The sequence below is a fragment of the Hipposideros armiger genome, unplaced genomic scaffold (assembly GCF_001890085.2).
Source record: "Hipposideros armiger isolate ML-2016 unplaced genomic scaffold, ASM189008v1 scaffold_563, whole genome shotgun sequence".
Classification (NCBI taxonomy): Eukaryota; Metazoa; Chordata; class Mammalia; order Chiroptera; family Hipposideridae; genus Hipposideros; species Hipposideros armiger.
In genome coordinates, this window is record NW_017731913.1 from 1163132 (window position 1) to 1175387 (window position 12256).

The 12256-nt window shown below is 37.6% G+C and overlaps 1 protein-coding gene across 1 annotated transcript in view; it reads right to left on the reverse strand.

Moving 5' to 3' along the window:
* Positions 1-6696: 6696 nt before the first annotated feature.
* The window catches only part of LOC109371356 (dual specificity protein phosphatase CDC14A), a 51795-nt gene continuing 46235 nt past the window's right edge, over positions 6697-12256 (reverse strand). The window contains exon 8 of the mRNA XM_019623821.1: positions 6697-8687. Coding sequence (XP_019479366.1) covers positions 8658-8687 — 30 coding nt within the window. The 3' untranslated portion in view covers positions 6697-8657. The remainder of the gene's footprint in view (positions 8688-12256) is intronic.

Sequence of the window (12256 nt, forward strand, 5' to 3'; positions counted from 1 at the left end):
CAGTGTCACTGGCCCTCATATGTGGGATCCGAACCGGGGCCCTCTGGCATCCCAAGCCAGTTCTTAACCATCGCGCCACTCGGCCGGCCCCTATATCTATCTATCTATCTATCTATCTATCTATCTATCTATCTATCTATCTATCTATCTATCTATCATCTATCTATCTACCTATCTATATATATACTTTAAACGTAGCCAGTTGAGGACTTGTCAGGGAAGTTACATTCCGATAAAATGTTTCCATCCCCCTCTTCCTTTCAATTCCTGTATGACCTCCTCCAACCCACAGCCCCACCCAACTCCCTTAGTCAGTTTTGTTCACTTGTGGGAAAGCAATAAGGACTGAGCAGGCATCATTTTGTCCTGAAAACAAGCCATCTCTTCTCCTCCTGGGTCCACCTTAGTGTTTAGCATGTATGGACCCTGCTGGGGCAGAGAGCACTGGATGGCTCCTCCACTGGTTTGAAGATGGTTTTCTTCTAATTTCTGGCCAGGTGAACACATTCAGGTTCTTAATTAGGCAAAAGATACTAATATTTACCCCTACACCTCCTACTGCCTTCAAAGCCAAATCAGCAAATGCCTGCTCTGCTGTGAAGGTCCTTTGACCACACTTTCTTCTCAAGTTTATCCAGGCTCTCTCCTCAGGACCATCAGCGTTTCCCAGGAAAAACATGTCATCAGACTGGATGGTCATTGTTTAGGTGTGTGTTCCTCAGAAGACTGTGAACTTACGGTTTTAACTTCCTATCTGCGGTCTCTCAATAAATTTTGTCAAATGAATGAATATAAATTCCCAGTCAAGTTTCCAATCTCTGTAGGTCAATATGAGTTTTTTATGTTTTGTTTTTTTGTTTTTATTCCTTTCTTTGTTTCCATTCTTTCCAGACCAGCAAAGACGCCATGGGCAGCCATCCATCAAGCTTTCCCAAGTCCCTTCTGATAAAGCCTCTGCAAAGTTTTGCTCCCAGCAGGAAGCTATCCTGAACCAGATTTCACTCAGACTCCTAGATCTAATGCCTAAGGGTCTACCCCCCAAAAATGAAATGTATATAACATTTAATTTCTGGAGCATGCTGAGAAACTATGAAAAAAATAAAAATAAAAGAAGTGAAATAAAAGGGTCCTGTGCCTGAAGCCGGTACTGGGGTAGAGCAATAAAAGGCATACAAACTTAGTTAAGGATGCCACAGCCTCGTGAAAGAAAAACAATTACACTTCACCAAGCCTGAAGTAGAAAAAGGCTTCCTGAGGAAGGTGGAAGGTAAGCTCATCATTAAAAGGATTGACTCTATGTGAAACATGGAAAAAGGAAGCCTTAAAATGCAACTCACCAGCGGGGCTATTTTTACGCAGGACGCCATTTGGTACACTGAGCGTTATTTGTGCAGGAATGAGAACACATCATATTTCAGATGTTCAGATAGAGTCATTATTAATACAGAACATGCGTTAGGAAAAAAAAATCAAATATGGAAATATAATCTGTTATCACAATTACTTCAAATTAGTAGATTTGAGGGAAAGGAGGACTTGAACCATTTGCTGTATAACAGCTCTGATTTTTTTTTTACAAGAATCATAGTTTTTTTTTTAAATAAAAATAGCATATTGACTAAAGTCCACAAGATATACTTGCAATACACTATTTTACTAAATCAGATTCTAATTATAATACAGTCAGATGTATTCACGCACAGTGTTTGAGCCCATTAAAACCAAGAGCACAGTACAATTTGGAAAAGAGTTGCTCAGAGTTTATTATTAGGACAATGCTAAAACTTATATTAAAAATTCCTTAAATTTATCAGATGCTGCTCGTTGCCATGTGAGCACAGAAAACGAAGCCCTTATTGGTGCCTGTCACAGAGGTGCACGGACAGGTTGCTGTGAAAACTTCAAACCTGAGCTCTGCCTTTTGGCCAACAAATCTTTTCAATGCTAAATTATACCAATTTTTTTTTTATTTCAAGAATATGATTTTCTTCCATTAGATTCCAATGTAGTCATTCTTGACCTTTTTAGATCTTATACACTAGCTGAGAATCAGCAAGAGCTTATTAATTTATATATACGTCTGTAATTCTCCCTGCCTCGAAACAGCTCTATTTTCAAAGCAATTTTTATTGCTTTGAACCAAACTTTTTTCTAGGCCTAAAAACATGTGCTCCAATCTGAAGCTTTAAAATGCTGAGTATCGTCTTGCTTGAGGTGTTTCTGGTGTTTCACTTTGATGCACTTTTTCACAGCAGGCAGGCCATTTTTAAGGGGGGCTGTTTGGCTATGTGTAATTCAGCAAAAAGGGAGGGGACACTGGCTATGGCGTTAAGATGGTGTTTAAATCTGGGCTGTCCCACTTGCTAGGTGTATGACCTTGGATAAGTCACTTCACTTCTCCACGTTTTTTTCCTCCACCTGAAACCTCTCAGGGCTATGTAGGAAGATAGCTTGTAAATTTTTCTTATAGATTTATGGCATTTATTGCATTGTCTGGCTTGTGATCATGACTGAAAAAAATATATTCTTAACATTCCCTTAAGGCTTAACAGCTTTGGCAGGACTGCAGATGCCAGGTTGGAAATCTCACGGGGATCATTTGAGATGACAAAGTGTCTTGCTCATAGGCCTTTTTCTTAGCATATTCTGCCTGGGATTTTGACTCTCACAGGCCTAGCCAGGGCAGCTCAGCCTTGGGATCCAGCTAAAAGGGAGGCCTACGCGCGTTAAAGTTGGGAGCATCTATAATGTTCTCTGCACAAGCAGCCCTGTTGTTTGGTTAAGAGTGTTCTAAATTTATTTTTTATGTTTTAAATTTTTATTTTTAAAAATCCAGGTCTTTTTGGTTTGATTTGTTCTTACTTTAGATTATTCTAGCTCATTCTTTTAAATCTTCCAATTCCGAAATGGTATTTTTTTTCATTGTATTTTATTCCTTAGATTTGCCTTCTATCTTATTTTAAGCAGTTTATCATTTTATAGTATATATTTTATTAAATTTATATTTTTGTTTTAAGTATATCTTTTTTAAAGCCTCACTGTGCCTTTATTTTTATCTCAGTCGTTATTTTTTAGCTTTAGTTTTTTACAATACTTTTTTACTTTAATGTTTTTGAAATTGCAATATTTTAAAAACTGTATTTACTTATATTTTTATTTCTTTCACTTATTAAATAACAGTTAAGTGTTAGGAGCCAAATTTTAGACTAGTTCATCTCGTAACGCAAAGAAGAGAATCCCTATTCGTTTCCCTGAAAAGGATTGGAATGTTGGAGACCTTGGTGGTAGCGCGTACACTGTAGCCAGCAGAGTGTTTAGGGAGAGGAAACGGTACCACATCTGAATTTATCCATTTAAAAACAAATCAGAACTCTGGCCCAGCTGGAGCACTAGAGACCCAGAAATATACGCCCCCTGTCTCCTAGATCACAGCTTCTTTTCTCCAGAAAGAAGCCTTCCAAATACAGGGACTTTGGGTCAACTTCACAAGGTAAAGCTGCTTTTAGGTAATTGGGCTTTTAGTTACTACAAAATCAGTTGGCTAAGACACAGAGTGTACAAAAAAAGTGTTAACATAGTAGGCCTGAGACTGGTGTCCTTAGGAAAGTCTGCTTTCAATTTTGCCCTTGGCTTGTACCTGGACTGGTAAACAGCTCCCTGTACTGATATCAAACTCCCCCTAATGACAGGGCGGTTCGCTGTGCCTGAACCCGTGCAAACAGGATGGTTTATGCAGAGCACCTGCTTTCCTTCTGGGAGTCTGGGCTTATGGTTCATGCTCAGCAGAGGGTGCTTACGGGACCAGCCCCCAATAAAAAACCTCGGGTGCTTCATCTCTTTGAGCATCACTGGTAGACAGCATGTCTGTTGTCACTACTGGTTGCTGGAGATTGAAGCATATCTTGCGTGACTCCACTGGGAGAGGATGCTTGCAAGCTTATGCCTGGTTTTCTCCTGACCTCACTCCATGAATCCTTCCCTTGACTGAGTTTGTGTTGTATCCTTTCACTGTAATGAATCTTACCTGTGAGTACTCCTGTCTTTTTCATTATTATTATCAGTTAGTATTATTTTGTGTTAAAAACACCTAAGGTTGGGCTGGCTGAGTGGCATGTTAAGAGTTCGCTTGGGAGCGCGAGCTCTGAGCAGCAGGGCTGCCGGTTCAGATCCCACATGGGCCAATAACACTGCCTTCTACAGCTAAGATGGTGAACAACAGCTCGACCTGGCGCTGGGCAGCCTTGAGTCGCCGGTGATGGCGTAGGCTGCAGCGGGGCTGCAGTGAGCTGCCATAAGCTACCGTGAGTGGCCGGCAGCCTGCGTGAGCTGCTGTGAGCCGCCCTGAGCGGTTGTCCAATGCCCGGTGACCAATCTGCCTCAAGCCGGGAAGAGCACAATGATCACAATACCAACATGGGCCAGTGAAGCGGCGTCCTCCACAATTAGACTGAAGAACCAAAGGACAGCAACTTGTCTGTTCCCCTTCCCCGATTCCCCAGTAAATTCTTTAAACAAACAAACAAAAACACCTAAGGTCTATCCTCTTGGCAAATTAGCCAAAGGATACAAAGTTTCAATTATGCATGATGAAATAAGTCTTGGAGATCTACTGTACAACACAGAGCCCAGTGTTAGTAATAATGTATTGTATTACTCTTAAAATTTTGAGTAAACTAAATCCCAATAAAGTGTCCCAAAGGTGTGTATTTAGTGTAAATTTGCCCAATCTCCTATGACATTCAAGAGGCCTACTACTTATCTCAGCTTAAAGTCCCAGCATCGGTTGCCTCAAACTTTGGGTCTAAAGCCCCGTCTTGCTCCTCTATCGTACATCTGCTCCATTCTTTGCAGCCACCTTAAATCCTTTTGGAAAAGAGTCATGACATAAATAAACAAGATACAACTGATAAATCATTACCCCTGAATCTGAAGTTTAATATAAATGTAAACATTTGCAGTTGAAGCCATTTTTACAGTTACTACCTTGCCCTGTTTTTCACTTGCAATTCAACGTTTAAAAAACCTGTTGGTCAACCTGACTCAAACCAAAGGAGAAACAGTGAGTGCTGATGTAAGTCATCTCTGTTTTGGTGGTATGCAGGTTAAAGCAAGACACGGCAAGTGCAAAGGTCAGTTTACTTATGTTTGTCCATTTAAAACCAGTTCCAAATACCTGTGTTTTGCATTAAAAGTAGTCTTTAAATTTAAGTTTCTACTTGCACACACCAAAAAAAAAAAGTTTAAAATTTTCTAGAAAAGCTATTTTTCTCCTTGATATGATTATCATAATTCAATCCATAGAGAAGGAACTGGGTGGGAATATATTAACATTTCAATTCAGCTCAAAATAACTTAATACAATTATTTGCCACTTTCGTTTCTATGCCATGGGTGCCACAGCCCCTATGCGACCTTTGTATAAATAAAGGAGTTTTATCTTATGGTGTAAATTATATCTTGCTGTAACTGGAAATCTCCCTGATTAATGTTCTGAGGAGATATGCAGTGAGCAACTTCTTGCTCTGCTGTTTGTTACTAAGAGGTCCACAAGGCTTTTGCAGGTATCATTAACTCTGTCTTACAGGGCACTTTGGGAAGAGTATAGACTTTATACATGACACAAAACACCAAAGAGTACTGTTCAGCTTATGCACCAACAATTAAGTAGAAACTTTTGACATACTGATGGTTTAACACGTCACCAAGGAAAGCATACAAGTGAGAACAATTTTGAAAATACATTGTGTAGCTTATTGTTGGTAAACTCACATTCCTGCTATTTGAATCACAGCTGAATACATATATCGTGTTGCCTCTCCAGGTGTGTTGAGATTTATAAGTCATTTGACATCTGAGGGTAACAAAACCATGTAAAATCAATAACCAGTAGGTGAGAAATTTGTTGGAACTAATTAATTGATTTTTTAAAATATTTTTTTCATAAGAAATCAATCTGTAGAAAAAAAATTTTCTGCCCTTCTAGCCAGGTTTATGAATTCCTAGGAAATCTCCTTCTCTGTGGTCCTGTGACAACCTCGGTATTATGTCTCATGCAGTGTTGTGAGGACAGCTAATTGGCAGATTCCCAGCTCAAAAAGTGAAGTCACCTTCCCACCCACAACCCTTCCTGTGTTCTGAAAAATTTTAAAGACAGAAGGGTAAAACCTCAGAGACATCACAATCCAAAGAGATCCAGTTTAATACACAAAATATCTCCAATCAAAAGTGCAGTTTCTTCCTCCCAAGCTGCCCCTTCGGGGCATAGATCCAACAGTAGTGAGATTGGCACCATCTGATTATTTCTATAATTTCTCCTTGAAGAAAAATGGCCATTCTTTCTCAAAAGGAACTGATGCCCAGTGTACATTAGTCATAAATGACCAAGAAGGACCCAAAACACTGATCATAACCAGTGTTTTATTAACAGAAAGGAATATTATAGAGAGCAAAACAGCAACAGCCTGACATTATTTGACTTGTGAAATTCAAAGTATAAGATTTTTCTTTGTGCTCACTGTCATGTATTTCAGGAAATGGCCACCACCCGGAAAGTCAGTAAAAGATAAACTAAAACTCCAGAATGGAGATCTTGAGAAATCCAACTGAAGGCATCAACAAGATTGGATCAAATATAAAATTATAAAAAGACTTCAGTACATTGATTATTCAAAATCCAAATTACAAAGGCTAGAAAACTGTAAATTCCATAAAACTTTTATTATTTATTAGCAGTGTATTCTTCTACACTTTAAAATAGAACAAAATATCTTTCTGAAGGTAAACTATTCATAACAAAATACATGTCAAACAATTTTTATTATTGGAGTAGAATTACTTTGCTATATACTTTCTATATTATATACATACACTTCTTGATTGTCTATGTATGCACATGTGTATAAATAATTAAGATTTACACATGTAGATACATATGACTACTATACACACATACTTATGGAAAATTTACAGTAGTCATTTTACAATCATTTAATAGCTGCACACAAATTAGTGTTCACAGAACTAAAATTGTCAATATGGTTCCCTTTCCCCACTTCTCAAGTGTCATCTGAATTATTTTTCACTGATAATTTTTAAAAAACAATATCATCATCCTATCCATTAAACCAATCTTTTTTATAATAACTCATAATAAAATATTTTACTATTTCAGCTTTAAAAAGGTATACAATTTAATTCCACTTAAATTTTGATTCCTAAAACATATAATTCATTTTTTTCATCAGTTTAGTGCAATTATTTGGTACTTTAGTTATTGAAGGTTAAGCTAATCAACCTGAGTCAAACATTCATTCAAATGCCTTTTTAAAAATGTAAAACATAAACAAGACGTTTTGCTGAAGCATGTATAATAGTCTTAAGGTACCCCCTCCTAATAAATACATTATAAAAAACTCAGCGGTTGAGAATAAAGCACTTCATATGGATCCGTTTAACTGTCTCTGAGTAGTCCATTCTTAAGCAGCATGGAGGAGTCAGGATCTAAGGCTCCCCGACTCCCCATAGAAATGAAGCCTACAGGCTTCCGGAGGCCTGAATATAAGCTCTCACCTGCATGAAAGGGCTGTGAGGACCTCTAAGGAGTCCCTTCATTTGCATGTTAGGTTTCTGATTTGCTAGCTTGTGTGTCAGGGGTTTGTAATCTCTTCAAAACATATCTCCTTTAATTAACAGAGAACTACTTAGCAGCATCTTTTCTGTTTTTTCTCTTCATTGATTTAAAACTGGTGCCAGACCATGTGTGATTATAGGCAACAACCACCTGCACCAAAGGCAAAATATTCTAGTTGGCTTAAGAGCTCTTTTGAGAGGAGGAAAGAAAGAAAAGCATTTGGAATGTTGAGTCATTTCGTGGAGCAAAGGCATGCTGCTTTCAGGAGAAACATTCAATGAATTCTGATCTTCAACTGGATGTTACATTTTGCCAAAGCCCCCAAGGATGCAAAACTAAATGGCTCAGCAACAGAAACAAAGGGAAAGGAAATGGTCTAATAAGCCCTATCCAATGATTATACTCGTGCTAGATAGAGATAAACTTGGATACACTGTTCCATTAGACTGACTTCCCAAAAGAAAGAATGGATAGGCCATAATCATAGTGGGAACATAAAAATAACTTTCTCCCTTATTTTTTCTTGATCAAGAGGAATTATATATTCATTGTACACAAAACCATACTAAACAAATTCAAAATACAAATTTTTGGTAGCAAACAGCAAGAAAATCTAAGTCAAAATATAGTCTAGATTTTACATAATTTTATATATTTATAAATTTATCAAAATAGCCTTTTAAAGTTCACAATACATACATAATGTAACACTGTACATGTAAATGTAATAACAAATGTATTACCGAAATACAGTAAAAATAACCTTTCAAAATACCAAATTCAACATTAAAACTGTCTTAAAAAGTGTTGACATCCACAAACATAGTTTCAGTGCATTTATCGTAGTCATTAACCAGATTTTTCTGGTTTCAAGTCTCTTGAAGGTCTTATCCTAGTGCCGACTTTAATTTAAGGTAAGAAGGCAGAGATAGTCTTCGGGCAAGCAGTCACTTTCTCTCTACTTTGCTCGTCCAGGTGAAGAAACTGTGTCTAAGAGTGGAACAGCATTCCCCGGAGTGGCAAGGCCTTAGTAATGAACATATTCAGACTGAAGGGACTGTGTAGGGGAGAGACATAAAGGGAGGTTAAATTCCATCACATGTAAAACTTCTATCTAGTCCATCATACAGCTTTTTCCTCCAACACAAGGCAGTTTGGGTCTACTATACAAAAGATAAACGAAATAAACTAAGAGAAAAGAAAAAAAATGAAGGAAACAAAGCAGTTGCTAAAATGAGATATTCAATTATGAAAGTGACTGCAAGAAATGTTAATTTTTAAATGGCTTACTAATTTGTTAATAGTGATTAAAAATTAAGTATTATTTGAAAATTTGTAGGTAGCACTAAACTCGCTTCTAAGCTTTTATGCAATAATACTGAGTTTTACTCAAAAATATTAAATGACATTTGTAATTAAACTGAAGATTAGAATATACTTTAAGAATATATATACATTTTTGTTTAATTCAATACGTATCAAATAAATGTTAATGCTTCTAATGCAGTAGAATTAGCAGTCATTTAAATTAATTCCTTAAGAATGTTTGAATTTAATAAATGCCTTACAAATCCCTTCTACTTAGGGGGACACAAAGCACTACTAGTTTTAGTATCTGAGCTTTAGACCCAAAAGCATTTGTGGAGAAGAATCTTTCAGTCATAACATAATAAACAGAAGGCAACTTTCAAAAAAGTAAACAATGCAAGTTCCTCCTACATCATATTAGATAATAACATATAAAAGGAGCACGTTTGGGATATGTAATCAGAAAGCACTGATAACAGACACAAGCCAGGAAAAGATAAAGAGAGGTGGAGAAAATTTGCCTAATAGTTATTTTTGAGCAGCAAACTGCAGTGAAAAAGAAGGAACACAAATCAGTTTAAACATTAACAAAATTTTTTGCACAATTCTTCTAATTAAATACCTTAGAACAACAAAGTTTACCTGGTTTCCTGCCAAATGCCCTCGTTTTCCCTTCCCCAATAATTACAGAGGGTGCCAAAAAAAGTACCATATATACATTTTAAGAAAGGAAAAAATTACACTGATGGGAACCACTTTAAGCACCTCTTGTAATTGCAGAAGTCAAACATGACTTGAATTCATCTTTTGTTATCGGTAATATATTGAGTATTACAATTTTAATACAGTTTTCCCTTGCTTAAAATGTGTATACATTTTTTTGGCACCCTCGGTATGTTTTAAATTGGTTTTATTAATAGGTTTTATCAATTCTGCAACTGGTCCATTTTTGTTGAAGGTATAGGAATCAGTAAAAAAGAATCTGTCGATTTTGCAAATAATTTACAAAAGAGTTCAAACTATCTTTGTTCAGCTTCAAAATCCCAGTGAATTTTATACTCTATCAACAACCATTTACTAAGTAAGTTATCTATTAACACCATGAGTCAAAAAGTTATGGTCCCTACCACCCCATCAAAGGAAACACCACACTCTCATACAGACATGGAATGAATACAAACGTGTCAACATGAAACAGTAACATACACAGGACAAGAGTAACACTGCACAAGCAAAGGATTGGACAAGGGGTGGTGAGGGAAGTTTTGGGTGGGGTGAGGGGTTGTCTATGCTGCACGTTTCAAGGAGGGGGTTAAATGTTAAAAGCCATAGGAAGAATTTTGGAAAAGGCTTGGCAAGCAGACTTCTGGCTACAGGGTGTGGTTCACACCAAGGCTTCAAAACAAGAAGATGATCAAGAATCAGGGCACAATAATGTAAATATGCCTGAACTCAGAGAGAGAATAAAAGAGCTAAGACTCTGAGAAAGTCCAGTGAAACTGGTCCACTGCCTTGAAACCCCTACACACTTAATTTGCAGGGTATCGGCTATCATCCTAGCAATGAGAGCTTAAGGGTGGACTATCATTTTTCTAGTTGCCTTTTCCCAGTTTCTTCTGAAGTCTGGCAAGTAGGCAGAGAGGGCAGAGCCAGGTGGCCTCCCAGCTGCAAGAATGCCACACAGCATGCTATACATTGGCCACTCACTATTCTCTTGGTAATATTTAACTTTTGCTTTTGTTCTAATTAGAAACGTTCTTCATGTTATCACTACCAGGAATTACAAAGCTCCTCAGATTGCTTATAAATTTAGAGCAAAGTTGTTTGGCAAGCACCTCTAAAGTTCCATCAATTCTCAATAAACAGAGATATAGCAAATGAACAGCTATGAGGGCAAGTAAGTTGTTAAATTAACTTTCTTCCAGGGCAAAGCACTTTATATATGCATCAATATATTGGGGGTCAATCTATGTGTACATATATTTATTTATTTTATGGAATCATGATACCCACTGAACTGGAAAACCGAAATAGTCTAGAATAACTTGAAGGATTTCTATCATTCGTATGAGGTATCTATTCGTTTGTTTTCTGCAGAAGCCTTTCCTTACACACAGCACAGCTCGTAAACTCTGGCTGGTGTTTAATCCTTCAGATACACTTTGTCACGATCCCTGCTACTTTCTTTGCCTCCCACCCAATGTGCTTGCCTACTTAACTGGCTCTGTAGGCCTCTGTAAACAAAGGAAGGCATGACTTGGCCAAAGAACCTCTGTCATGCTACTTTATTCATTGAACAAACAAGTATTGAACATCAATAGTATACATTAGGCACTGGAGGATAAAAATATAATACCCAAGTTCCTGAAACAAAACATATTCCATGGTTTCCTAATATAGTGTAAAAAAAGTTAAAGGAAATAAGAGGTCAGTAGAAAGGTTTAGCAAATTACTCTGACATCAGTATTTTGAAACAAATTAACTTCCTTTAATGTTCAATCTAAAATAAAAATTTTAATGGAAGTGGACTTAGGGAAGAAATAATTGTTAAGGTCTACCAGACCTATTCACTTTAAAAAATCATAACTAATATTTCAAGGCCTTTTCACTGGGGAAGCAATAGTGCGGGATGACAGTAATCTTTAGATTTCAAGCACCGCATGCTTACATGCTAGGGTTGTATTGAGGGTCTCTGGTTCACTTGTTTGCTAATGGACATGTATCCTAGTTACAAATATCCCAGAAAACACAATGGCCAGTCATCAGAATTTTTAACTGTTATAGTAAAAATGCACATGTATTTGTACTCTGTAAACAAGGCTGTTGGTTTTATCTGGAATTCTTAATAAATTAGATACATGACTTAACAGGTCAGTTATTCTGCAATAGATACTTACTGAGTACTTTCTATATACCAGGCACAGTTCTAAACATTTTGTATGTATTAATTCATTAAATGCGCCACACAACTCATTTTACAGATGAGAAAACTGAGGCACAAAACAGTGAAGTATGGGCCGGCCGAGTGGCGCGATGGTTAAGAACTGGCTTGGGACCCCAGAGGGCCGCGGTTCGGATCCCACATATGAGGGCCAGTGACACTGCCCTCCACAGCTAAGATGCTTAACAACAGCTCAACCTGGAGCTGGGCTGCCGTGAGTTGTTGGTGACGGCATAGGCTGCAGTCCCTGTAGCAGTGGGTTGCCATGGGCTACCATATATAGCCAGCAGCCAGCGTGAGCGGCCAGCAGCCACAGTGAGCGGCCGTCCAGAAGCCGGCGACTGATCTGCCTCACCCGGGAAGAGCGCAATGATGGT